At 42.4% G+C, this 25,305-nt stretch overlaps 1 protein-coding gene across 4 annotated transcripts; it reads right to left on the bottom strand.

Annotated features, from left to right (window-relative positions):
• Positions 1 to 1,876: 1,876 nt before the first annotated feature.
• CDHR5 (cadherin related family member 5) lies at positions 1,877 to 25,099 on the bottom strand. 4 transcript variants are annotated; one of them, XM_035122257.2, is made up of 16 exons: positions 24,916 to 25,099; positions 23,483 to 23,661; positions 22,955 to 23,005; positions 22,218 to 22,310; positions 20,078 to 20,176; positions 18,728 to 18,838; positions 17,679 to 17,846; positions 16,179 to 16,269; positions 14,378 to 14,472; positions 13,546 to 13,752; positions 12,491 to 12,607; positions 11,581 to 11,653; positions 10,057 to 10,560; positions 9,850 to 9,924; positions 3,780 to 3,919; positions 1,877 to 2,938 (listed from the first exon to the last, which is right to left on the bottom strand). In XM_035122257.2, the coding sequence occupies exons 1-16, from the start codon at positions 24,992 to 24,994 to the stop codon at positions 2,396 to 2,398; spliced, it is 2,625 nt and encodes an 874-aa protein (XP_034978148.2). In that variant the 5' UTR covers positions 24,995 to 25,099; the 3' UTR covers positions 1,877 to 2,395. The 4 variants fall into 4 exon arrangements, with proteins under 4 accessions (XP_034978148.2, XP_034978140.2, XP_034978156.2 ...); XM_035122249.2 differs by having other exon boundaries at positions 9,850 to 10,560; XM_035122265.2 differs by having other exon boundaries at positions 9,850 to 10,341.
• Between the last annotated feature and the right edge of the window lie 206 nt (positions 25,100 to 25,305).

The raw sequence follows: 25,305 nt of genomic DNA, 5'->3' as shown, positions 1-25,305 counted from the left end.
ACGTAAAGAATGGCACTATGATGTTTCGCTCTAACCTCCTGTTTGTTTAATGCTTTAAGAGAATCATAGAATCATAGAGTTGGAAGAGACCACAAGGGCCATCCAGTCCAACCCCCTGCCAAGCAGGAAACACCATCAAAGCATTCCTGACAGATGGTTATCAAGCCTCCGCTTAAAGACCTCCAAAGAAGGAGATTCCACCACACTCCTTGGCAGCAAATTCCACTGCCGAACAGCTCTTACTGTCAGGAAGTTCTTCCTAATGTTTAGGCGGAATCTTCTTTCTTGTAGTTTGAATCCATTGCTCTGTGTCCGCTACTCTGGAGCAGCAGAAAACAACCTTTCTCCCTCCTCTATATGGCATCCTTTAATATATTTGAACATGGCTATCATATCACCCCTTAACCTTCTCTTCTCCAGGCTAAACATGCCCAGCTCCCTAAGCCGTTCCTCATAAGGCATCGTTTCCAGGCCTTTGACCATTTTGGTTGCCCTCGTCTGGACACGTTCCAGCTTGTCAGTATCCTTCTTGAACCGTGGTGCCCAGAACTGGACACAGTACTCCAGGTGAGAAGAGCTTTGTGAAACTGTTGGTGTTCATAGAATCAAATGTTTGACTTCGCCTTATAGAATAAAAATGGCAATACCTTGAATAAACGTCATTGAAAATAACAGCAGTTCTGCAGCACAATTCTATGCTTACTTACTTAGAAGTAAGCCCCATTCCTCATCATTTCTAATGCAGGTGTTGGGAGCCTGTGACTCTCCAGATGTTGTTGGACTCCAATCACACCAGCATGGCAAAACGTAAAGGATGATGGGAGCTGTACAGCAATATGTGGAGTACCATAAGTCCAGAGAAGATAATAAATGAAAATTGCTTAATTTGGAGTTAAAAATGGACCCAGTGCGAGGGGAATCGAGGAAGTCTACAATGTTAATTAAAATGTTAGAATTGATATGTTTTTTAAAGTTTTTATTCTTTTTTTGTTTTTGTGAATTTTTGTAATTTGTAATGTTTGAAAATCAATAAATATTATTTGGAAAAAAAGAAGAAGAGTGGATTATGAAGACAATGGAATACGCTGAAATGGCAAAGATGACTGGAAGAATCAGACACCAAGAGGAAAACAAATTTAATACAGAATGGAAAAAATACATAGATTATATTAAAGAATATTCTAAACACTTAAAGACGTTAGTAGGATTTTCATAACACGCATAATCTGCAAAAACCAAAAGCCTAAAAAAAAAGTATTAAAGTTAGATAAATGTAATCAAATGTGGTAAAGATTTAAAAAATGTACATTTTGAAAACCGGGGTGGTGGTGGGGAGTCCAGGGGTTCAGAGAACCCCAAGTTTGTATCATTGTTAATTGGTTTGAATGGATGTTTGTAATGTTAAAAATATGAAAAGAAAAAAGAGAAAAATGAGGTCATTATCACAACCATAGGCTGCAATCCTATACTCATCTGGAAGTAATCCCCATTGAATTCAGTGTGCTTTATTTCTGAGTAGTCAAAGGGCACTGTTGGTTTGTTACCAACTTCGCAGCAGCCCATATGTCATGTGAATTTGAAGTAACTTATCCCAGGCAATCCACGGTGGAAGTGGGATGAATTCAAGCCCACCCAGTGGACCATATTGGCAATGTCCTGGCGCAATTAGACATTTGTGAAGGAGATGGCAGTCCCATAAACTACTAGCACTGTGTTTCTCCTGGTTTGAAATAACACTTCTGTAAATACTATCCCAACTTTGCTCATTAAAGAGCTTATTCCAGATGGGCAGGGGAGAATAATAAAACTATTATTATTATTATTATTATTATTATCATCATCATCATCATCATCATCATCATCATCATCATCTTCCAGATGTTGGCTTTTGCTGATGACTGGCCGCATTGATCCCACCAAGCTGGACATCTCTGTGTTGAACACTATGAGTCCAAATCTACTAGCAGAATTAACACCAGTGGAACAGCAGCCATTGCTTAGAAGTAAACTAGCAGCAACCATAGCCGAGCTCACTATGCCGGTGATAACAGGTACATCTTCTACAAGCCATTTGCTATTTCATGTTGGAAGGTGGTGGCTCCATTTGAATTGGCTGCTTCAGGGATCAAACTGTTTTGGGTTGGTCCTGGCTGCTGTATATTAATTATCATGCTTGAGCTGAATGATCCTAACAATTCTGCAAGATGTTGTTATCTATCACCTTTATCCTTGGGGAAGGTGTGATATATTACCAAGGGGACAAGATTGCACACTGCCCTTCCTGGTGAATGCTGCTCATTAATTGGCCGAGGTAATAGGAAGAAGCTGCAGAAGCTTGGTCAGAACATAGTTTAAAACAGTCAGCTCTATCACAGAATCCTGGACAATATTTCACCTACAAAAAAACACCATTTTCTTCTGTATCCTGAAGATCATCAGTAGAATCAATTTCTGGGAGTTGAGCTTTTCCTAGAGTGAAGGACCTGTCACTGCCACCTCTGGCACCATCACCAACTTCATTGTCACCAGCCTGGTCATCAGCATTGTCACTGTCACTCTCATTCCCTTTCTGTTCTGTATCGCTGTCATTTTCAATCATCAAAACTTCATCCTTAGCTTCTGGGTCAATGTCTTCTTTAAACCACACTGCTTTGTAGCCATCGTCTGACATCCTTCTGTCTTTAGTGAGGATGGATCTCACTTCCTTTTCACTGTCTGTGTCCCCGTCACCTTCTGCACCTTCCTTGTTCGTATCAGAAGCTGCTGATTCCTGGCTGCTTTCCTCTTTCTCCAAAGGAGGCGGGGTGCCTGACAGCTTCTCTGCAACTGGTTTGTCATCTTCAGACTTCACACTTGCTGGCAACTTATCCTCCTTTCCACCTGAGTAGTTAGGATTCTCATTGCCTTCTAAGTTGCCATTGATCAAGGCTTCAACAGACTGCAAAAGAGGGACATTTAATGTTCATACTGATGGAAAGGGAAAGGGAAGTGAGGGGCATAGAGAAGGATCACCCCCATTAGAAATGATTGGGTCTAATCCCCCTGTGGTATAATTCAATCTAATGATTAGCCAAATCACACAATTCATTTCTGCTTAGTATGTTTGCCACATTTACATATTTACATACAGTGGATGCTCGGGTTGCGAACGTGATCCATGCGGGAGGCACATTCGCAACCCGCAGTGTTTGCAACCCACGTCTGCGCATCTGCGCACGTGCAGGTCATGATTTGGCACTTCTGTGCATGTGCAAAGCACAATTTAGTGCATCTGTGCATGCGCATGCACCGAAACCCAGAAGTAACCCGTTCCGGTACTTCCGGGTTCTGCGCAGAGCGCAACCCAAAAAGACACAACCTGAAGTGGCTGTAACCTGAGGTTTGACTGTATTACATACAAATGCTTCATGCAATACCAGGCAGAGAATGCTGAGAACTTACAAATGTTATGTAGTGGCTGATGCTCACATGGCAGCCCCAACTTTTTCTTCTGTTTCTGCTTGACAAATTGCAATCCTAGCTCAACATACTAGCTTGTGTGATGTTGTAACTGATGTACAGGTGTGACTTTCCAACAACTCGTTGCATATGCAGTGAAGAGTGGACCAAGGATGTTTTTAAACAAGGCTCTTATCTTTCTTTGGGTATTTCTGTTGTCATTGGCCATCGTTACAACATGATGAAAGCATAAAAGCTCACAAATTCCTACACTGCAGTTCTTCACAACTAAGGCTTGTACTCTCACTCCAAAATCAATGTATAGCAAAAGGTCCACTTACTTCGCTGTCTTCTCCATTTTGTTTTAGTTTGTAATACTTGTAGGAGACCAGTCCGAGCAGCACTAATGTGACTAGCAGTAAACATCCCAAAGTGGCGCCCACAGCAACCATGTCATCTGCTCTATACAGACAACTCTGTTCTGAAAACAAAAACATAAAACAATAGCCTGATATTGGGAAAAAAATCTCTAGAAATCCCCATTGAAATCTGGTTCAATAATATTTGGAATGTGGCTTTATTGGCATGCCTTACTTGCCACAAAAGGGTAATTAAAGGCACTTGGCTTCCTTCCTTTTCTTTTATAAATAGATACTTTGATTTCATCCTCAACACAACAATCTCTGTGGAGAGACTACTTTAACAGATAATACATACGGTAAACAAATGTACTGCTTGTGCACTATGAACGTACTTCATATGGAACGTAATAAGGATGTACCACTGAACAAGTTACTGTAGTTAAGTGTTGTTCTTGTATTTAAATGAAAAACAATTTTTTAAAAAATCATTGGGCAAGGGGGAATTCTCCTGAAAGTCAATGTAAGACTTAAGGAGTAAGATAGGTGGGTGTGGATAACAGGTTTAAGAGGTTGTAATGTCATTACTGTACTTCCTCCTCTTTCCTTGATGGTCTCTTCCAGATTCCATGACGCAATATATCTAAAACAGTGTTTCTCAACCTTTTTTGGGCCAAGGCACACTTGTTCCATGAAAAAAATCATGAGGCACACCACCATTAAAAAAGTTAAAACATTTAACTCTGTGCCGCCCTATATTGACTATATAATTATGACTGTAAGAAACACTTGCCAATTGCTGTGTTGGTTGCAATCTTCTGTAATAAGGCTTCACAAGCCGCTGATTTCTCTGCCAGCACAATCCTTTGCTCAGCAAGTTTCAGGTTGAGCTCATCCAGCCAGCTTCTTTAAGTTTGTCTAAAACCACCCTCCCATGGTGGTGGCTGTTGAGAGCTGCGCTCACCCCGCGTCGTGACCCAGCCGGCTTCCTTTCCGGTGGGTTAGTGGTGTGTATTGGCGGCCGCCAGGCACGTGACAATGTAAATCACCCTTCTCGTTGCCGCACGTCGCGGCACACTAGTGTGCCGCGGAACAGCGGTTGAGAAACGCTGATCTAAAAGTATCCCTAGCTTTTCAGTTAATGTATCTAATACTGAACTAGTCATCAGCAGATAGCTATGCTCCACGTTTCTATCCAACCGGAAACACATGCCAGGATTTTCTTAGCTTGACTTGGATTTGCCTGCCGTAGGAATTTGTCCTTTCTCATTTCACACTTCACATCCCTGTTAACTATCAAGCTATCGTTTTAAAGCTTTGTGGCGATTAGTAAAACCGTGACCAGCTATTAGTTTCATGTCTGTACAAAGTGTGGACTTTGACTATTGCCTGCAGGTTTCTATTACTTCTAAGAGTTTATCATTAATATGAAGTGAAAGGACTAGCACATTTATTAAACTTCACCTCTAAAAAATAGCCAATATCACACAACTTCAGAAGTGCTGGAAGCAAGCTACTGCTTGCTAACTGATTTAGGAAAAATTGATATGTTACATGAATTCTTAAACTGACTTCATGTGAAGCCATTTTTGGAAACAACCCAATCAAGCCATTTAAAAATTGACATTTTTTATTGTTCTGAAACCTTAAGTTCCAAGACAATATCCATCCATCCCCCCCTCCACACTTGTGGCTGGGGAAACCCAGCCAGATGGGTGGGGTATAAATAATAAAATGTTGCTGTTGTTGTTGTTGTTGTTGTTGTTGTTGTTTGTTGTTGTTACAATTGCTTTGCCACTTTAAATGCATTTTGCTTATGTGGTTTTTTTCTTGCTACTTATTAAATTAGGGCTTTTTTCCTCTTTAAAAATAAAACAATCTTTTGGATAGAGCAACAGCCAGAAGGGTGGCTCAGTTTTAAAAATGGAGAAGTGTGATGCCTAGTTCGGTGGTAAATGACATACAGTACTCTGCAGGCAGACGGGCCCAAATGAAATGCAATTAAAGGCTCTCCAGCTGCAGGGTCCAAAAAGACTTCCCAACTTGAGACCCTGGAGAGCCACTGCCAGTCAGCCAAAGGTGGAAAGCATGGTGGGTTAGAGCAGGCCCTCCAGATGGTCCTCCAGATGTTGCTGAGCTGCAGTTCCCATCAGCCTCAGCAAACATGACCTATGCACCACTGTTCTTGGCAGTTCATTAGTTCCAATGCACCACAGAGGAAAATCGGAACTCACGTCTTTCACGGTCATGCTGTTGCAGGAGTCTTGTAACTCACACAAGAGCATGCCCCCCCCCAGCAAACGGGCATCTTTTGTTGCCGCACCCTGGGATCCAATCCGAAGCCAAGATGGCTTCTGTAATTCCTGGATGTCCCACTCAAATTGGGACAGTTGGAGGGTATGCAAACATTGTACGCTAAGCACAGGGCTTAGGCCGAAATCCACACTGTACGTTTATAATTCATCTCTCCCCCCCCCCCCCCAGAATCATGGGACTTGTAACTTGTTAAGGTTGTTGGGTAAATGTGCTTTAAATATATGGTGTGGATGTGACCTTACAGAGCCTCAGCATCTGTAAGGTCTCTTAAGTACCATCTCTTACCATCTCTTAAGTACCAGGAAGTGTTTGTCTTTTAGGCAGCACAGTCCAAAGCCCATGGAAATTAAGAAAAGGCTGATGGTTGTTGTTGTTTTTAATTAGGAAGATTGCAGTAAGGTTGGATGGTGCCTTTAAAGAGCATTGTGGTCCTTCACAGATGAATCCCTTGGCATTGTACCATTGGAAACAGGGGTAATAGCAGCTATAAATATACAGGAGTATTAGGTTCAAAAGGGACCCAGGTGGTGCTGTGGGTTAAACCACAGAGTCTAGGGCTTGCTGATCAGAAGGTTGGCAGTTCGAATCCCTGCGACGGGGTGAGCTCCTGTTGTTCGGTCCCAGCTCCTGCCAACCTAGCAGTTCGAAAGCACATCAAAGTGCAAGTAGATAAATAGGGACTGGTTTGGCGGGAAGGTAAACGGTGTTTCCGTGCACTGCTCTGGTTCGCCAGAAGCAGCTTTGTCATGCTGGCCACATGAACCGGAACGAGACGAGCGCCGCAACCCCAGAGTCGGACACGACTGGACCTGATGGTCAGGGGCGCCTTTACCTTTACCTTTTATTAGGTTCAAAATCTTTCCAGACACATTGTTTTCCCTGGTGCTTTACTCAAAACAGCTCCCATCTAAATAAAACCTATGCTACAATATCCCAGTGCCTGCAAAACTGAAAAACTGATGAGATCCAACTGTTTCTGGACTACAGTTCCTATTATCCCTGACTACTGGTCCTGCTAGATAGGGATGATGGGAGTTGTAGTCCAAAAGCAGCTGGAGACCCAAATTTGGGAAACCCTGGTGTAGACAATACTGAGCTATATGGTCCAGTGGTTTGGCTTCCTAAGGCTGCTTTCTATGTTCCCATGGGAGATATCACCTTACTCTGTATGGGGATAGAGCCAAGAAGGAGTGGCTTAGCAATACTTGAATCATAGCTGCCAAGTTATCCCTTTTTTTCAGGGATTTTCCCTTATGCTGAATAGGCTTCCTCGTGAGAAAAGGGAAAACTTGGCAGCTATGACTTGAATTTGCTGTCTGGGAGAGAGAAATCCACTTTAGAGAGGAACTACAAAGCCTTCAGAGAACTACATTTAAAGAGGGACCAGGCAACAGGTCCACAAAATGGGATTGGCACTGTCCCTCTTTTTAAAGAGAGAAAAAGGAGAACTCCTGTGTTTGAGTGAAACAACAATGGAGAGCTCAGCCTCTATTGATTTTTTTTTAATGAAACCAGTCTCTCAATAGCATGCAGACTTTATTGCCCTCCTACCTTCCCACCTTCCTCTCTCCTTTAGAAGGGAAGTTGGAGGGGGGTGATTGTGGAAAACAAAACATTTCAAAGGTCAGCAAATTACGCAGGCCTTGGAAGGGTGGGGTTGTGTTCCTGATGTCAGCCCGACTCAGGCTAAACAAACACCATACATTTAAAATCACACACACACACACACACCCCAAATCCTGGAAACTGTAGCTCTGTGAGGGGCAAACTACAATCCCCATAATTTTTTGGGGGGGAGCCATGTGTTTTGAATGTATGGTGCGTATGCAGTGATATGCAACTACATTCTTCCACTCTGCATTCAGATAGCAACGGGCCACCTTGATGGCGGAAGAATTACATTTTCCCAGGGCTAATGTATTGTGCCTTGGATTCCAGAAAGGTATAATGCCCGTTCCTGACATTGCTTTCCTTCTTTCTCTTAAAGCTACCATGACTCCTGCATTGCAGGGGGTTAGACTAGATGACCCTTGGGGTCCCTTCCACCTCTACCATTCTATGATTCTATGACTTCATTTGACCCTGTTATTGACCCTGTTGTTTCACTTTAAAAGTCTCTGGCACGTTCTGTCCTACCTGTCAATAATATTTTCAGTCTGTTGCTTTCTGCTGCCTCTTTTCTTACCCATTCTTAACTGGCTTCTACCCTGCTCTATCTGCAAAAAAATACATCTCATGAAGCCCCAACAATAACAGTAACAGCTTCCAGTGGAGTTCACACCAAAGAAGCAGGAGAAGGGAGTTTGAGCCCCACCTGGGGGGGGGGGGAGAGACCCTACTGAACCACTCATCTTTTGCATGCAAAATAAATAAATAAATAAGACTCAAACCTGCACTGCATGCAGTTTCACACAACACCCAAGCCTTAGACACATATGGCTATTTAGACACATATGGGATATTTATCTTCCTTCCACCTACCCCAACACCCCATCACACATACCAGGGATTCAGGGGCTTTAGGACGAGGCCTATTTCGGATGGATAGCTCATGTTTCACATGCAGGAGATCCCAGGCTTGAATTCTAGGACAAAGCCCAATACAAATGGGAGGGGGTGAGCCCTCACACCTGGGAACACCTGACCTAACATGCCATATGAGCTAATAGACTCTGCATTGACCAGCTAGACTCTTTGGTCCACTCCCTCGCCCTGGTAACCTACCTGACCAATTCATACACACTCCCTGCTATTTTCCCTGCTAGGCTAGTTCTGCCAGGTTCGAGTAGGATTCATTGCCTGAGCCTCTTCTGTCTCACAGAACATTCAGTCACATGGGTCCCCCACCACCACCAGAAATGGTACAGGCCAGACACAGGTTTACTACTTCAGTGTGAACCAATTCTCAAATGCATCAGGGGGTATAGTGGTCTTACCTTACACAGAGAAATAATGCGAGCAACACTATCTCTAATCATTTTGATCCCACTCTGTCCCTGATCCAGCTAAAATTAGTCATGACTAAGCCCAAAGGTTGGCGGTGCGACGGGGTGAGCTCCCATTGTTCAGCCCCTGCTCCTGCCAACCTAGCAGTTTGAAAGCACATTAAAGTGCAAGTAGATAAATAGGTACCGCTCCAATGGGAAGGTAAACGGCATTTCCATGCGCTGCTCTAGTTTTGCCAGAAGCGGCTTAGTCATGCTGGCCACATGACCTAGAAAAACTGTCTGCGGACAAACGTCAGCTCCCTCGGCCAGTAAAGCAAGATGAGCGCTGCAGCCCCAGAGTCGTTTGCGACTGGACTTAACTGTCAGGGGTCCTTTACCTTTTAAAAGCCCCATTCAAAGGAGCAGAATTTTAGTAAGCCACGACTAAGCATTTGTTTCAAGTTTTTCACAATCAGTTTTAGCTGTATTGGGATCCCTGCATGTAATACCTAATGTCATGGCCTAGGCCCCAAACCTAGACACTTCTCCAACAACTCCCTGAACCAATCTCAAGAAGCTTTCTTTCATTGATGGATAACAGCCACTGGGTGGGACATATTCTAAAAGGGACTGTTAAAGCCACCATGCTGGTTATTTGTGAAAGAAAACCACATATGCAGAACCAAACCACGTGACAAATGTCATGCATAGTCTGCCTCTGAATAACATGTTTACTCTATGTCTTGGGCAACTTGTGGTGGTGGGTATTTGAGGAGACACAGGTTCTGATAGTCTATGAGATGAATTACCTGGTTGAGTGGACGTCGTTTGGGTGCCAGAAAATGAAGTTGTTATCGATAGGGTGGTTGTTCTAGTTGCATCTCCTGTGGTTGTTCCATTATAGAGAGGTGTTGGAACAGTGGAAGAAACAGTCGTATCAGTTACTTTGGTGGTTTCTGTCTGAGGTGCCTTAGTAGTCGATTGCCCTATAGTACCATCTGTTGCTGGGCTCTCACCTGTTACGAGATGCTTTGTGGTAGTTCCAGCCTGAGAAGGTGTATTTGCAGTCGGCCTTTTATCTGTTGCTGGGCTTATACCTGTTGTGGGATGTGTGGTGGTGGTTCCAGGCTGAGAAGAAGCTGAAGTAACAGTTTGGACCGTTCCACCTGTTGCCGTGGATATGGAAGGCTCAGTTACTCCAGAGTGAAAAGTTGTTTCAGCAGTAGATTCATCAGTCCTATCTGTTGCTTGGCTTATCCCAGTGAAGGGAGAACTGGCGGTCTGAGGTTCTAAAGTGCTACCTGTGATTATGGGAGACTTTGTTGTAGTTACAAAAGGAGGGATGATTGAGTCAGATGTTGGGCCTGTTGCAGGCTTCTCTGTAATGGCAGTATTCCTGGTTGTACTTGCAGAAGGTGTTATAGGAAGAGTAGTGATTGTCCCAGGTGGTAAATCTGAAATATCTGAAATAGTGGTCCCTGCCCCTGTGGTAGTGATGGCTGTAGGAAGAATGGTTGTAGCTGAAAATGCATTAGACCATGGTATTAGTTATTTTTCAGTGTTGTATCTTTACACCAAGAAACTGAACACCTTATTCATATGAAATGTGCACAGATTAAGGCTCACAACCATTATGAAATGGGGACAATATTGTAACAGCCCCTAGATGGTGAACCTTTATAGTTCCCATGTAGACAAAATCATGACAACAGGTATTTTATCAGAACCCTATGGTAAACCCTATGGCTGTTGGCAAAGATACTTATGCCCTTAGTTTTATGCTAGGAAAAGGGGTTAGTGACTAGTTCAGATCCAAAATCACAGACCAAATGTTTTGTAAGGGCACATTTGGACTGTCCAAATTAGGCTTTCAGGCTTGCTATTTATTTTTTGCTGGGCCAAAAATAAGGCTAAGGTCCCTCAAGCCATATAGCACAACATGCCTTCCCTGAGGTAACTTCCAGATGGCTTGTTAATTGAGCATTAATCTTGGTTGGTTTGTACAAAGTTTGTGGGGTTGCTATATAATGTCATATATTTATTGAACCTTCATTCTGTTTTGTTTGCAGGGAGGCTATACAACATCACATCAAACAGTGGTAAACCTGCTACAGTTTAAATGTATCAAACTTTATCATGCTTTTAATATTCCATTGGGAGCCACCCAGAGTGGCTGGGGCACCCCAGTCAGATGGGTGGCACAAATAAAATAAAATAAAAACAAAAATAAAATAAGTAGTAGTTATTCTTACATTGGCTGAGCCAAGCCATTATTATCCTGCACTTTCCATTGCATTTTCCTGTCACTTTCCTTATGGCAGTATGTCCCATTGTTTTGAAAGTATGTTTGCTGATGAAGAACACACACACACACGCGCGCACACACACACACACACGCACACACCGCTTTAAATATGTAATCTGAATTTGTTGGTAAATAGAGACAAATAGAGACAATCTGGAAGCAGACTTTTGCCTTAGTCTTTCTGAGCAATATCTGTGATCCTTATATTTCATCTACGCTGTATGTGCTAACTTACTTTCCAAAGGCTTGACATCTACAGTTATCAGGGTGCTGACCTCTTGCAGAGTAGCTGTGTCATTAGCAATAGCCTGTGCAGACATAAAAGTGGATGTTAACCCTTCACATAAATGCATTTATTCTGTCAATCCATTTATGAAGGCACCAAATTAGTTAAGGGCTCTGAACACTTCAAGCTTCTGTGCATCGGAGTCAATGCATGTGTAATCTGTACACTCCAGTGCTGCAGAACATACAACTGATGTCTACATATGCAATGCATAGATAGGTCTGGCAAGAGTGTGAAGCTTGGCAGCACAATTATGACCCCTAAAAGCATAAAATTAGGATGAAAGGGTTTCCTGTTTCATTTTGTTGATTGCCTTCATTCAAATATCCTCACAACAGCACTCAAATAGAGCAAGGCCACTATTTATTATGAAAAGGAAAAGCAACACAAAATAGGTAAGGTAGAAGATTAGACAATCTTCTATTGGTGCAGTGGAATGCAAGCTTTACACAGAAATCTTACCATATATATATATATATATATATATATATATATATATATATATATATATCCTGGTCTAATAAAAGATACATAATCTTTCCTAATTTGTGTTTCCAGAGTGTTTGGAACAAATATACCAAAAGCTTGCCAATATTGTTACATTTTTTAAAACAAATGTGATTCTGATCAGAATGTTAATAACTATCGTGTCCCCTCCCCTATCTCTGTGTTTGTTTGTTTTTGTCCACTTTAAATTAACCATGACCAGACTCTCTTGGAGCGAGAAATAACAATGAGAGAAATTATGATGACAGCAGCCCATGCTTAAAAGGGGCCTCTGGTGCCTTTTTCTAACATCAGACATTGCAATCAAATTATGGTAATATAAGCACTCAATTTGGGGGGGAAGATGACCTACCAAAAGGGTGACGGTGGAGGCCACATCCAAAACTACAGCAGTCAGGAGAAATCCATCTACGGTAACTGTGAAATTTGTGCTGTTTTCGATTTGGTATTTGATATCAGGATTGAATTTCTGTGAATGGAGAATATAAAAATATATTAGACTTTAATCAAGTACATGGACGCCAGACAACAATTTGTCCCTAGGCTCTCCACCCCATTCCCACCCTGGCTATGCAATATGCACCTAGTCACTAGTGCCAATGTCCTGGATGTGGCCTTGTTTGTATCAGCTTCCCTGTTATTGCCAACACTTTCAACATGTTTCCTTTCAGCCTGCCCCAATTATTTCCTCCAGGTTGTAGTAGGGTATGTATCTGCCCCACCTTCCAATGCTCATTTTGCAACCCCTTCAACACAGAATAAGATAAAATAACTAAATAAACTGTACCGCTTCTTACTTCCAAATTTATCAGGAAGTTCTGAATTACACAATTTCAGACACATTTTATTTGACAATTTCAGACACATTTTATTTGACAAAATGTCCAAATTGAAAATGGTCCCAGGGAATGATCTCAGGACATGCAATACAGTTATGCTGTAAAAACTCAGCTGGCCAGTGCTTGGCTGGGAGATTGCCTGGGATTCCCATGTGTGTTGCCTTGATTATGGAAGAAAGGAGAGGGCATAAAATGCAAATGAATATTTGACCAAATAATTTTTAATGTGGGGGAGGGGGAGAGGGACCACGACCAATTTATTTATTTTATTTTTGGTGCCTGATCCAGATTGCTTGATCCAGATGGTTTTTATTTCACTGTACACAGGTAAATGAGAGGCAAAGTGAGCAGGTCATATGCAGATCAGGGTTTGAAAATTTGCACAAGAACAAACATGAGATCATAATGCTAAAAGAGATATGAGGGTCGTTCTAACCCTCCATGCATTAACTCGCATGAACCTCACATAGGAACTGACATCATTATTAGTATCTTAACATCTCTTCCCACCCTACCCCACCCCCGCCTGGCACCCCAGTGACCTTCAAAGGCACCTAAAATTCCATACATCAGTGAAGTCATCATCCGCTGCAAAGATGCGTAGGGGCACTGAAGGTTTCCCAGCCTCCATGACCAGGCTGGGAACAGGCAGGCCCACAGACACAGTTCCTGCATAAAGGGCTTTCTCAAAGTATGGCTTGTGGTCATTTCTATGCACAACCTTGATTTCCACTGTTGTTTGGGAATATCTGTATGGATTGTTGGTCTGGAAAGCCTGGAGAAAGAGAGAGCAAGAAGCACAAGAACAGTCATTCTCCTCAAGGGATAAAATGCAAAATGACTTAATGGAAAGTAAGCACAGGGCCTAGGGCTTGCCAATCAGAAGGTCGGCGGTTCGAATCCCCGCAACGGGGTGAGCTCCCGTTGTTTGGCCCCAGCTCCTGCCAACCTAGCAGTTTGAAAGCATGAAGTGCAAGTAGTAGATAAATAGGTACCACTCCGGCTGGAAGGTAAACGGTGTTTCCGTGCGCTGCTCTGGTTCACCAGAAGCGGCTTAGTCATGCTGGACTAGATATTGTGAAGTGGCTGGATATTGCTGGACTACAACTCACACCATCCCTATGGTAACCATTGGCCATGCTTGCTATGAACAACATCTGGATGGCGACAGACTCCCCATTCCTGATCTAATGAATGGCTAAGAGACAATCCTCACAGCCTAGCTCTGCCTTCCCCAACCTGGCGCCCTCAGATCCTTTGAATGACAATTCCCATCAGCCCTAGCCAGTCCGAAACACTCAGAGGGCACCAGTTAGAGGGAAGCTGAGCTAGCTCTTTTCTCCTTGGTAAACACATATTCCAGCCAGTAGTTGATCAACACAGATCACCAAGAGACTTACCACAACATACAGCATGAAAGTCTTCAGAGTGTTAACAGTCTTTTTCATTGTTATTTCCCCAGAATCCTTGTTTATTAAGAATGTGTCATCATTTCCTAATGAAATTGGAGAAAATTAGCAATTGGAACTTCTGGTTACCAGAAGAAAGAATGGGATAGGTGTAGCGGGGGTGGGTGGGTGTGCAGCTGCCCTCCATCAAGTAAAAAAATAAAAATACTTAACTAACTGAGTAATTATTACAGTTATTATTATTATTATTATTATTATTATTATTATTATGTCGCAGATAGCTCAGTTCTGCCCTCCCAACATAAATCCTGGCTACACCCATGGCTCTGATACCACCACACAGCTGGGATACAAGGCTCAGTGTGTGTGTGTGTGTGTGTGTGTGTGTGTGTGTGTGTGTGTGTGTACACACCTGTGCCTGTCATGGGCTATCTACCCAATACATGGGGTAGTTTATTTAGAACATATAGAAACTCAAAAAGCTATGCAGGGATTTTATTCACTAAGCCACGGGTGTCAAACACAAGGCCCGGGGGCCAAATCCGGCCCGCCAGACCTCGTCATGTGGCCCGCCGAGCGCCCCAGCCAGCGGGACCCAGCAGTGGGACCTTGCTGCTGAAGCGCCGCGCCAACAAAGCGCCGACAAACAGCTGGGGCCGGGGAAATGCTTTTTGCCCCTGGGTCCCTTCGCGCTCTTTTCTGGCGCTGAATCAAGGCGGCGCCCCCCCTTCCCTTTCTTTCTTCCTCTCTCTCGTTCTTATTCTTTCTTTCCCTCTCCTTCCTTCCTTCTTTATCTCTGTCTTCTCTCCCTCTTTCTTTTTCTTTCCTTCTTTATTCCTTCTTTCCTACTCTTCTTTCTCTCACCTCTTTCCTTCCTCTCTCCCTCCTGCTCCCTCTTTTCTTCCTTCCTTCCTTCCTTCCTTCCTTCCTTCCTTCCTTCCTTCCTTCCGTCCTTCCCATCTTTCTTCCTCTCCCTCATTCTTATTCTTTCTTTCCCTCTACTTCCTTCCTTCTTTCTCCCTTTCCGTCTTCTCTCCCTCTTTCTTTTTCTTTCCTTCTTTATTCCCTTCTTTATTTCCTACTCTTCTTTCTCTCCCCTCTTTCCTTCCTTCCTTCCTCTCTCCCTCCCACTCCCTCTTTTCTTTCTTCCTTTCTTTCTTTCTTTCTTTCTTCCTTCCTTCCTTCCTTCCTTCCTTCCTTCCTTCCTCCCCTCCCTCTCCCTCTCCCTCTCCTCAGAAACATAGGATGCTGCTTTATACTTCTGGCCCTTAAACCCTGGAACCAGGAGAGCAGCTCCAGAGAGTCAACCTCAGCCAGTCCCTTTGGTGAAGGGTGGTGGCTCACTGGCAGAACATCTGTCCTGCATGCAGAAGGACCCCAGCATCTCCAGGTACTAGTAGCTCTGCAAAGGTCCTGCATGAAACCCTAGCGAGCCTCCACCACCCAGTGCAGTTACCAAAAATCATTTTTCAATAAATTGTACAATAATTGTACATTTGAATATCTACTTGCCATTATTCTGACTATGTTTCTGCTTTCAGAGCTAGTTATTACTTACATTATTACAAAAAACAGTAATAATTGAATGCAGTGACAATAATTTATGAGAATAAAGAGTGGACACATAGTCCTACAGATACAACCGGCCCTTTGAGGGTGACCAAACTGCTGATGCGGCCCCCGATGAATTTGAGTTTGACACCCCTGCACTAAGCCTTGAATTACTTGGAAATGTTGGCAGCCAAAACATCTATTATTATTATTTTGCTGTGGGTAGGAGTAATCTACTCACCATCAGCAATTGCATACTCTACTTTTTCATTCAAATCTCTGTCCCCATCAATAGCATAGAGGGGTCCTGGCTCCAAGACCAAAGACTCATTCTGCAATAAACAAGGTAAATCATTTTCAGATGTTACGAAAAATCAAAGCATTTGCTCACTTCAGGTACTTTCAGCCGTTACAAGTCTGGTTTTTAGTTAACAAGATGTTACAATAACAACATATCTGAAACAAATTAAAAATTATAGAGCTGATGCTGCAGCTGGCTGGTGATGAACTGAATGAAGCCTTTTTCACATATGAGTGATATAAACTTAATGATGATGATAATGATGTGGCTACATTCACTCTGTTGTGGAGGTCCTGGCCTGTTGAAGATGCTCTGTACCCCCATTGTTCCCATGCTTGCTCCCCACACTAGCCTGCAATCATTGCTGCTCTCTATCTCTCATGCTAAAGAGGTTATCTAATAAGCTTGGCATGAAACCTGCCATTCTGCCTGTGGCCTCCAGCCTCAACGCAAGCTGTGTGCTTACATGCCGAACTGTAGGTTATTGCTTTCCTAGAGAACAACAAGTCCATGATCAGGAAGCAGCCACTGTAGCCTAAAGGAGTGGCAGCCACAACAAAGAGTCCCATTTCCTGGTAGTAGAAGCTAATTTCATGACACGTAGAAGTATTGTTTTGTCACTGCCATTTCTTATGTGTAAGAAGATGCTTATTGGGAGGGGTAGGCTGCTCATAGCATACCCACTCAGGAAAAATCTGCTCCTGAACCCCACTTGTTGTATGAAAGCACACTCCTCATTGTGTTGCTGTTTGGATTCATACCCCGGCTTGCTGGCATTAACCTGGAGAGAAGCAGAAGACTTGGGAGCAACAGCCCTAGCATGGCTAATAGGCTTCTCTGCAGGTAACAAGTTAGAAAGTTTGGCTGGCTGCTTAACCCCTCCCGCTTCTGCCACTTTTCCAGCTCAATATCGCCCTCCCCAAATTGCCTTTTCATGTGTGGAGGGAAAGACACGGGGGGGGGGGAAGATATGAGAACCCCATTTCTTTCTCCCTCATGGGCAAAAAAGCAACAAGGGTGTGTTTTCGAGCTTTTTTTTTAAAGATGGGAGGGAATGGGCAAAGCAGATTCTGTCTGCTGGTTTTTTTGCTTAGACATCCTTTGCCACAGACTGCAATGGGTTAAAGGAAAGTGGAGGGAAGAACCAAATATGTAGTTTGAGCCTCATGCAAAGTGCATTTGGTTGGGTTGTAAAAGTAGCTGCTCCAGCTACCGTACTTTTCTTGGGAATAGCCAGTGCCCTCTTGGTATTGGCACCAATTCTGTTCTGGGTTTGATGTGGCATGCTGAGGTGCTGCTTAGTTCCAGGGCACTCCTGGGCTGATCTTTGAGCCCATCGACTGCAAAGACAAAAAGAGTTCTATGGGGACCGAGAGGAGCAAAGCAAAATTAAGTGAGGCATCCTGGGGTGGACACAGCCTAAGGGTTCCTTGTGCATACCATATACTCCGAGACGTTGACCGTGCCAGTGTAGCCCTGGTTGATGCACATTATATTCCCTCCAAAAGAAGTGCATGGCTGGAACCAGGGAGGTCTCCGGTCAGCCTGTAGGACATGTATGGTTATTGTTGCAGTGGCTGTGTGTGGAGCTTCACCGGCCTTCCCATCCTATACGAAAGAAAAATGAAGGACAAAAACAAGAAATGGGAACATGTCCATTATAACAGCAGCACCAAAACAATCCCTAGCACTATACTTGCAAAACCCACCAGGGCAGGTTACCCTTGTCAGACGTTCTGAGTTCAAGTAGCTGCATTGATTCATACCAGCCAAATTGAATAAATTCATTTAAAGGCAATACCTCTGATCAAAGGGCATGTGTGCACCCTGCTGGAAACTGATAGTCCAGCACCAATGTGCGATTTGAATTATTTAAAACATTGGCATACTGCTTTATAGTTGAAAACAGAATGCAATGTACAGAAATAAAAAGAGTGGGAGGAATTCAACATTGAGATAAGGCAGTGGTTCAACCAGGGCAAGCATTATTTGGGGTTGCTAGATGGAACGATCCCTCTCTGCCTCTCCACTTGCACTGTTCTGGAAGCCCTTAGTTGAATACCACCCAGTACAAAAAACAAGACACAATTTGTTATGATATAACATTTGCAATAATACAATAACCACAGTGGCTGGCCACATGCAGCAGCCAATATTCATGGCCAGGAAACTCCTGGGTAAACAAGTAGGGTTTCAGCATGATCTTTCTTATGTATTTCAGTGAAGGGGGAAGTTCTGTAAACACTTTTATTTAAATATTTGAGTCTCTGCACTGAAATGACTGAGAAAGCATTTGCAGAGCAAGGAACTGTGTGTGCGCATCAGAGCTCTTATACCTAGGCCAGACTTTTGGGATGTGGGGGCCTGGCAATTGTCAAGATTGCCAGTGGCAACCCTGAAAGCACAAGGGCATTTTTCTGGTGAATGTGGAAACACGTGCAGCAGGGCAGTTGCAAATAAACATATATTTTGTTCATGATAAAACTCACCATGGCATATAAGACAAGCTGCATGTAGTTAATTTTTTCATAATCCAAGGTTCTGCGCAAGTAAATTTGCGGGTTATTAACTCCTTCAGTGTTAAAATACTCCAATCCTACCTAGAAGACAAGAAGAGATAATGACACACTCTTCATCACAGATATGGAGCCTAATGCTATTTCAAAAACACTGTTCAATGTCAAAGGTATTGCTTATTGTTGCATGTTTTGACATCTGAGCTGACTGGGTTATGGAAAGTATATGATCTCTGGTTTCTTACTGGTACAATGGAGTTTTCATTTAAATCCTTTTAATTAAGGCTTAGAGTGTGAAAACTATGCTTGACCCATGTGTATTTTAACTGTGTTTTAGACACTTCTAATTCTCTGGAATCAGCATGCATCAAAAGCTAATGGTGCCACGGTCATGTTTCCTGTGATGTGTCAATAGCTAATTAAACCAGGACTAGCCTCCTGTGTGAGGTGATAGCCTGGGGTAATGCACCATTAGGAAATCAAAGGGTCAAAGGAACTGGGCATGAGACACCAATTGAGTAGGGTCCCCAGATAAAGAGAGGGTGGAAGCAACTGAAGCAATCTGGCTGGAAGCTTAGGAGTGAGGTAACACAGATAGTGAAGCAGTGGAGAGAGAGAGAGAGAGAGAGAGAGAGAGAGAGAGAGAGAGAGAGAGAGAGAGAGAGAGAGAGAGAGAGAGAGAGAGAGAGAGAGAGAGAGAGCATAATGTTTTATGTTTATTTGGATCCAGGGCTGCAACTATGGGAGAAGCAAGGCTCTCTTGGAATGTTAATGCTTTGAACCCTGCCATCGTAGGCTCAGGTTGAATATATGTGCAAATAAACCATATATCCTAAAAACACCACAGTCTCTGCTGTGCCCCATTTCCAAAAGGAAACACAGACACACCTGGAACCCCCGGAATCATGCATCACTTGGAGATTGCAGTGGCATGCAACAGTATTAATGGCATGCAACAGTATGAACGATGCTTAGAGTGGTACATTTGGGAGGGATCCCACAGAAGAACAGCCTCTGTCCTAAGGGAGGCTGTACTCAGATGTGCCGTCAGTGCAGGGCTTTGGAGCAGAAGTAAGTGAACAAATACACATTTCCACTGAAAAAGCTTCACTAAAACTACCTGTCTGTGCCACTGGCTATACCAGGCATAGGCAAACTTCGGCACTCCAGATGTTTTGGCCTACAATTCCCATCAACCCTGACCACTGGTCCTGTTAGCTAGGGATCATGGGAGTTGTAGGCCAAAACATCTGGAGGGCCAAAGTTTGCCTATGCCTGGGCTATACTAACTCCCCACCCAATTACGGTATACAGTATACTAACTGGTGGATCTGCTGTAAGGCTGTAATATATTGTGTCTTTGTCAGCGTCCTTAGCTGTTACATTAGCCTGGGGCACAACAGTTGTGTTCACTGCTGTATCCTGAAAAACAAAACAAAAAGGAAGATCATTTTGAGCTATTTTTTTGTCACACGTAATTTACAGCAGATAGATAATTTACATAATTTACTAGGCAGATAAGTAACATGCACACAATTTTCTCAGAAGAACCAAAATACAGTAGGTCACAACATTCAAATACGATCTAGAATAAAAGAGCAATGAGTTCCTTGCAGATTTCTGGGCCAAAATGAAAAGGACCACAGTGATGAGGAAGCCTGAGGAGTCCTGGGGACCATGGTGCCGTGAGGCACGGAGTTTAACATCCTCCCACCTCTCTATTTTCCTCTCCTAAGCTGCTGTTGGCATTTTTTGAAAACACTTCCATTCCTGCCTATGGAAGCTGTGCAGGATCTTCCTCAGCTGTTATCTGAATTTACATAACCCCCCAAAATGTCTGTGTTGACTTTGTTCATAATTATAGTCTCACATCTAGCCTGGCACTATACTAAATGCATAGACACATAGACATAGGCTTTTCCGTTTTTAATACTGTATTTGCATCCTGCCGCTTCTACAAAAACCTCACAGCAGCATATGGTTCTCTCCTCCCAACCTACATTTCCCCCTCACAATAACCTTGTGATGCAGGTTAGATGGAAAGAGAGTGATTGGTTTATGTCACCCCATGAGCTTCCTGGGGATTTGTAGCCAGGTCTCCCCAGTCCAGTCCTAGTCTCTAACCAATCCCCCCATTGGCCTCTTTATACCTTGCACTAAGTGAGAGGGTAAAAAAACAAGAGAATTAATGGTTTATCACATAAGGCACAATGAAATAGAACCATACAACAAGTTATCACATGCAGAGGGGAGTCTGCATTGTATTTTAAAACTGAATATGTTTGGCTTAATCATTTTAAAGATTCAGTGCGACAAGATTCTGTGTGGGATAACGATAAGGATCTTATCTACGGTAGTATAAAAGAGAGTTATTGTTCCCTTCAGTCAGAATAGGAGAAGCTTGCATTTGACTATTAATAACTTTATTGTAGAGGGGATACCTTTATCTAATTTTACATTTAGTCTTTTCATGTTTAAATTGCTATAAGAAGAGTTTTCTGTATTTATATTAAATAAAGGAGTAAAACCTCATGTATTGCAGATACATGATTTTGCTGGCAAAGGAAGTAGGTGGCATTATAAATTACAATATATGAATTCTTTACCATACTAGTACAGTGGTACCTCTGGTTACGAACGGTTCTGGTTACGAACGCTTCAGGTTATGAGCTCCGCTAACCCGGAAGTAGCTGCTCCTGGTTGCGAACTTTGCCTCAGGATGCGAACAGAAGTTGCGCGCCAGAGGCACACGTGCAGCGGGAGGCCCCATTAACAAAAGTGCGTCTCGGGATAAGAACGGTTTCAGCTTAATAACGGACCTCCGGAACAAATTAAGTTCATAACCAGAGGTACCACTGTACCAGATTAGGATGCTATCCCTTTAGAAATATTGCTAAATAAAAATAAACGGATATGATAGAGTTATTTAAACAGTTTGATTGAACATTGCACCCAATATTTTAAATGAACAGCTACCCCTATTTTCTGAATGAACTTCTCGATTTGAGGTTGGAAATCTGTTGTGCACTGTAACTAGTCACTGAAGGAGACCTGAGGGTGGAAATGTATTTGGCATCTTCTATATATATTTTTCCAAATGGTTGTGTTAATTTGCATACAATTGTATCTAGGGCTAACAAAGTGAACATTGCTGTTTGAGCAGTTTTTATGAACTTGTTTCAAAGAAAATATTTTAGTGAGCTTAATAGTGTAATAGAGTTGAAATCTATATTTCTCTCTTAACTCTCTTGGATATTTGTTTGTTATTTTGGAGTTAAATTGGAAACAGCAATAATATGTTATGATTAAGTATTATTTCTATTTCATTGTTTTATACTTAATATTTGTATTTTAATGTTCTAGAGTTGTGCGTAAGGTTTTACTCTTCCCAAGATTATGGTTCTGTCAGAAGTATCGTTACAGCCCATTGTCACTTGTTGCAGAGACATTATCATCATCATACCTCTCGAACATTGACGGTGATGTTGGTTTCTGGAAACACAGGAGGGTTGTCGTTCACATTGATAATGTTCACTACAACAATAATACTATTTACCTGGTGGTGAGCAAAGCAGAATAATGTTAGCAATTGATTGACTGTTGAAATGCTGAAAATCAGGGGTGATGCTGGTGATGTTAGAACTATGATATTTAAACAAGGAATGTTGGGTGGTCCACCTTGGCTTCAAACATGAGCTAAGTTTGAAAATGACAATAATCCAAAAAGTTCAACCCAAGACATGTCTGCAGAAGCAAATGCCACTGAATTCAAAGATGTTGCATTACTTATTCTTGCAATTTAAAATAAAATAAATTTAGCAGTTTCAAGTGTTTTGTGTTTTTCATTTTTTTTAAATACAATACACCTGTTTTTGAAAATTGCAATTATCAAACAAAATTGAGGAGGGAGGAGCACTGGCCGCACCCCTGGCACCCCATTGACAAGGGATGGAGAGAAAGAGAAGTGGGCGAAGGAGGCAAAGGGTGTAGCAGAGATAGAGGATGGGTGTGACCATGTCTACCATTAGCTTCAGCCCCACCCACACTTGGCATGCAGCCCCTGGCGGATTAGTTGCTGAGGGAATGTAGTTCTCACGGGAAAAACTATTGACCTAGATGACCTTGCAGAGAAGTGTTTCCCACTATGTTTGTGCAACATCTAACAACACAACACAAAGTAGCATTTCAGATATTACTCACGACCATATCCGCTCTGAAGCACTGTAGTTCTACAACTAGCGCTGTTGTAACCTGCATTAAAAACAAATGGTTTCAATTAAATCATGCTTTTGTAGCACAATTTTTATCTTGTCTTATATCTTATCTAATCCTATTTTTTTTATTTTATTATATAAGTTATTGGTGCTTCCCGATAGGGCCTTCCTGGTAGTGGCTCCCTGTTTATATAAAAGCACAGAGAGAATGGACAATTGCAAGGCACTTGTTTTAAATGTTTTAATTAAGGGTATTAATTTAATTGAGGGTATTAAATAGCTTTATCATATTTGGATATTTAGGTTCTGACTGTACTGTCCTGATTCATTTCCACCTCACTTTACCATGTTTCTAGATAAGAATGTGACTGGATACCATTACTGTCATAGATGCTTTAGCTGAGATTCCTGCATTTCAGGGTGTTGGACTAGATGGCCCTTGGGGAACCTTCCAACTCTAAGACTCTCTGATTCTATGCCATATTTCTGCATCTTTTTCATACCAGTTCGTTACCTCATAATCCACTGAATTTTTCAGGAGCAGTTGTGAGTTCTGAATCTCAAACTGGTCACCATTCATTACCAATGGGTTGATTTTTACTGTGACACCGTCAGCTGTGGTAATGTTGGTAATCAAAGCCCCAGGAGGGTTATTCTCTTCAACATCAACAGGGTTATCTTGCACACCACAATCTAGTGAAACAAAAGACAATACTTTAAATCTCCCAAAGCACAAGCTTAGTCAAAAGATCAACTAGTGCTTTGTGTATTCTACTCCAAGAATTTGTCTGGACAAATATATAGGAAATATCATGTAACTCAGACAGTGGTGGACCTACATTTTTGGGGCCCTGAAGCTTGAACTGCCATTGGGGGCCCCTTTGCAACCAGCAACAAGGTCTGGGTAACCCCATTTATCTTATTCAATGGGGTTGTTCCACAACAGATCGCCACACCTTTACAACATCTGTGCTACTGACACTCAAACATTGGGATTGTTGAAAAGAAGAAGAAGAAGAAGAAGAAGAAGAAGAAGAAGAAGAAGAAGAAGAAGAAGAAGAAGAGGAGGAGGAGGAGGAGGGGGAGGGGGGAGGGGAGGAGGAGGAGGAAGAAGAAGAAGAAGAAAAGTTTGAGTCATGTAACTCAAATTGGGTCTACTAGACCCAAATATTTTAAGCAATGTGGACTTAAGTTGCTTCTGGGGCCCCTCCAGGGTTAGGGGCCCTGAAGCATTGGTTTCATAGCAGATTCACCCCTGAATTCAGTAACAGGCAGGTGTAAGACAATCTGCCTAATAATCTTTCTTACCCACTTGATATCTAGATATATACATGTCAAGGTATAGTCTTTCAAATGTTAGCAAATAGTTAACTTTGCCAACATCTTCTAACCTTATAACTTGGGACAAACCCAACATCGTGTAAAAATATTCCTCTTCATATCATTAATTCCTTTAACTGATTTCCAGTTATTAAGTAAATTTCAGACATCATAGTCAAAAAAGTGCCATCCATGCATACCCCTATTTTTGTTGTCCATGTAATTAATTGTAAATCAATTATTCAAATGATAATTAACAATAAATCACTCCCTTTCTTTTGAAATGGCCGCCTTCTTGCCTGTGTGATAATTTGGCCATTCAAAGGTCTGCTACAAAATACATCTTTCATTAGAATATTGGAAAGGTTATATAGATTCTGGCTGACAGGAACCAAACCATGCTACAGCCTATGCTTGGAATACGAACGGCATTCAGGCTGCGATCCAAGGCACACTTTTCCAAGAATCCTACGTGATAGGACATATTTCCAGTAAAACAGGTACCAGCTTGTGCTGCACACTGAGAGCACCTGTGGCAATTGTTTTTCTACCGGTATATCCTTTTATATTAAAAAATCAAACCAACCCAGATCAAAGTTTTTCCCACTACCCAGAAAACATACTGACCTGAATTCTGTGCCTGAACATGAATTGCTGATAGCAAGAGGAAAATCACCCAGGTACAGGAATGCCTGAAAAGAGCCATTGGGCAAATGGAAAAGAAATCCCCAAAATGAAGGAAAGCGGATCATCCACTTTTCTTTGTTAATTGTTGCAATGTATCTTCTTCCTTTCACTGTTCCATGAGGAAATAATGACACTGAGCTGACACAGTCGTTTAACCTTTGCATCCTAGCTTATTGATTCACTTATTTATGACTTGCTTACTGTTACCAGTTCCTGAATGCGATAAGCGGATGGTCCCACTTTGCTGATATACATTGGGTTGTTCCTGCCTTAGAGATCACTTGCAAGTGGCTGGGACCAAGGGTAATGGGTGATGCTGAACGGAAGAGG

Source organism: Zootoca vivipara, chromosome 1 (assembly GCF_963506605.1).
Source record: "Zootoca vivipara chromosome 1, rZooViv1.1, whole genome shotgun sequence".
Lineage (NCBI taxonomy): Eukaryota > Metazoa > Chordata > Lepidosauria > Squamata > Lacertidae > Zootoca > Zootoca vivipara.
This window is presented reverse-complemented; position numbering and strand designations above follow the sequence as displayed.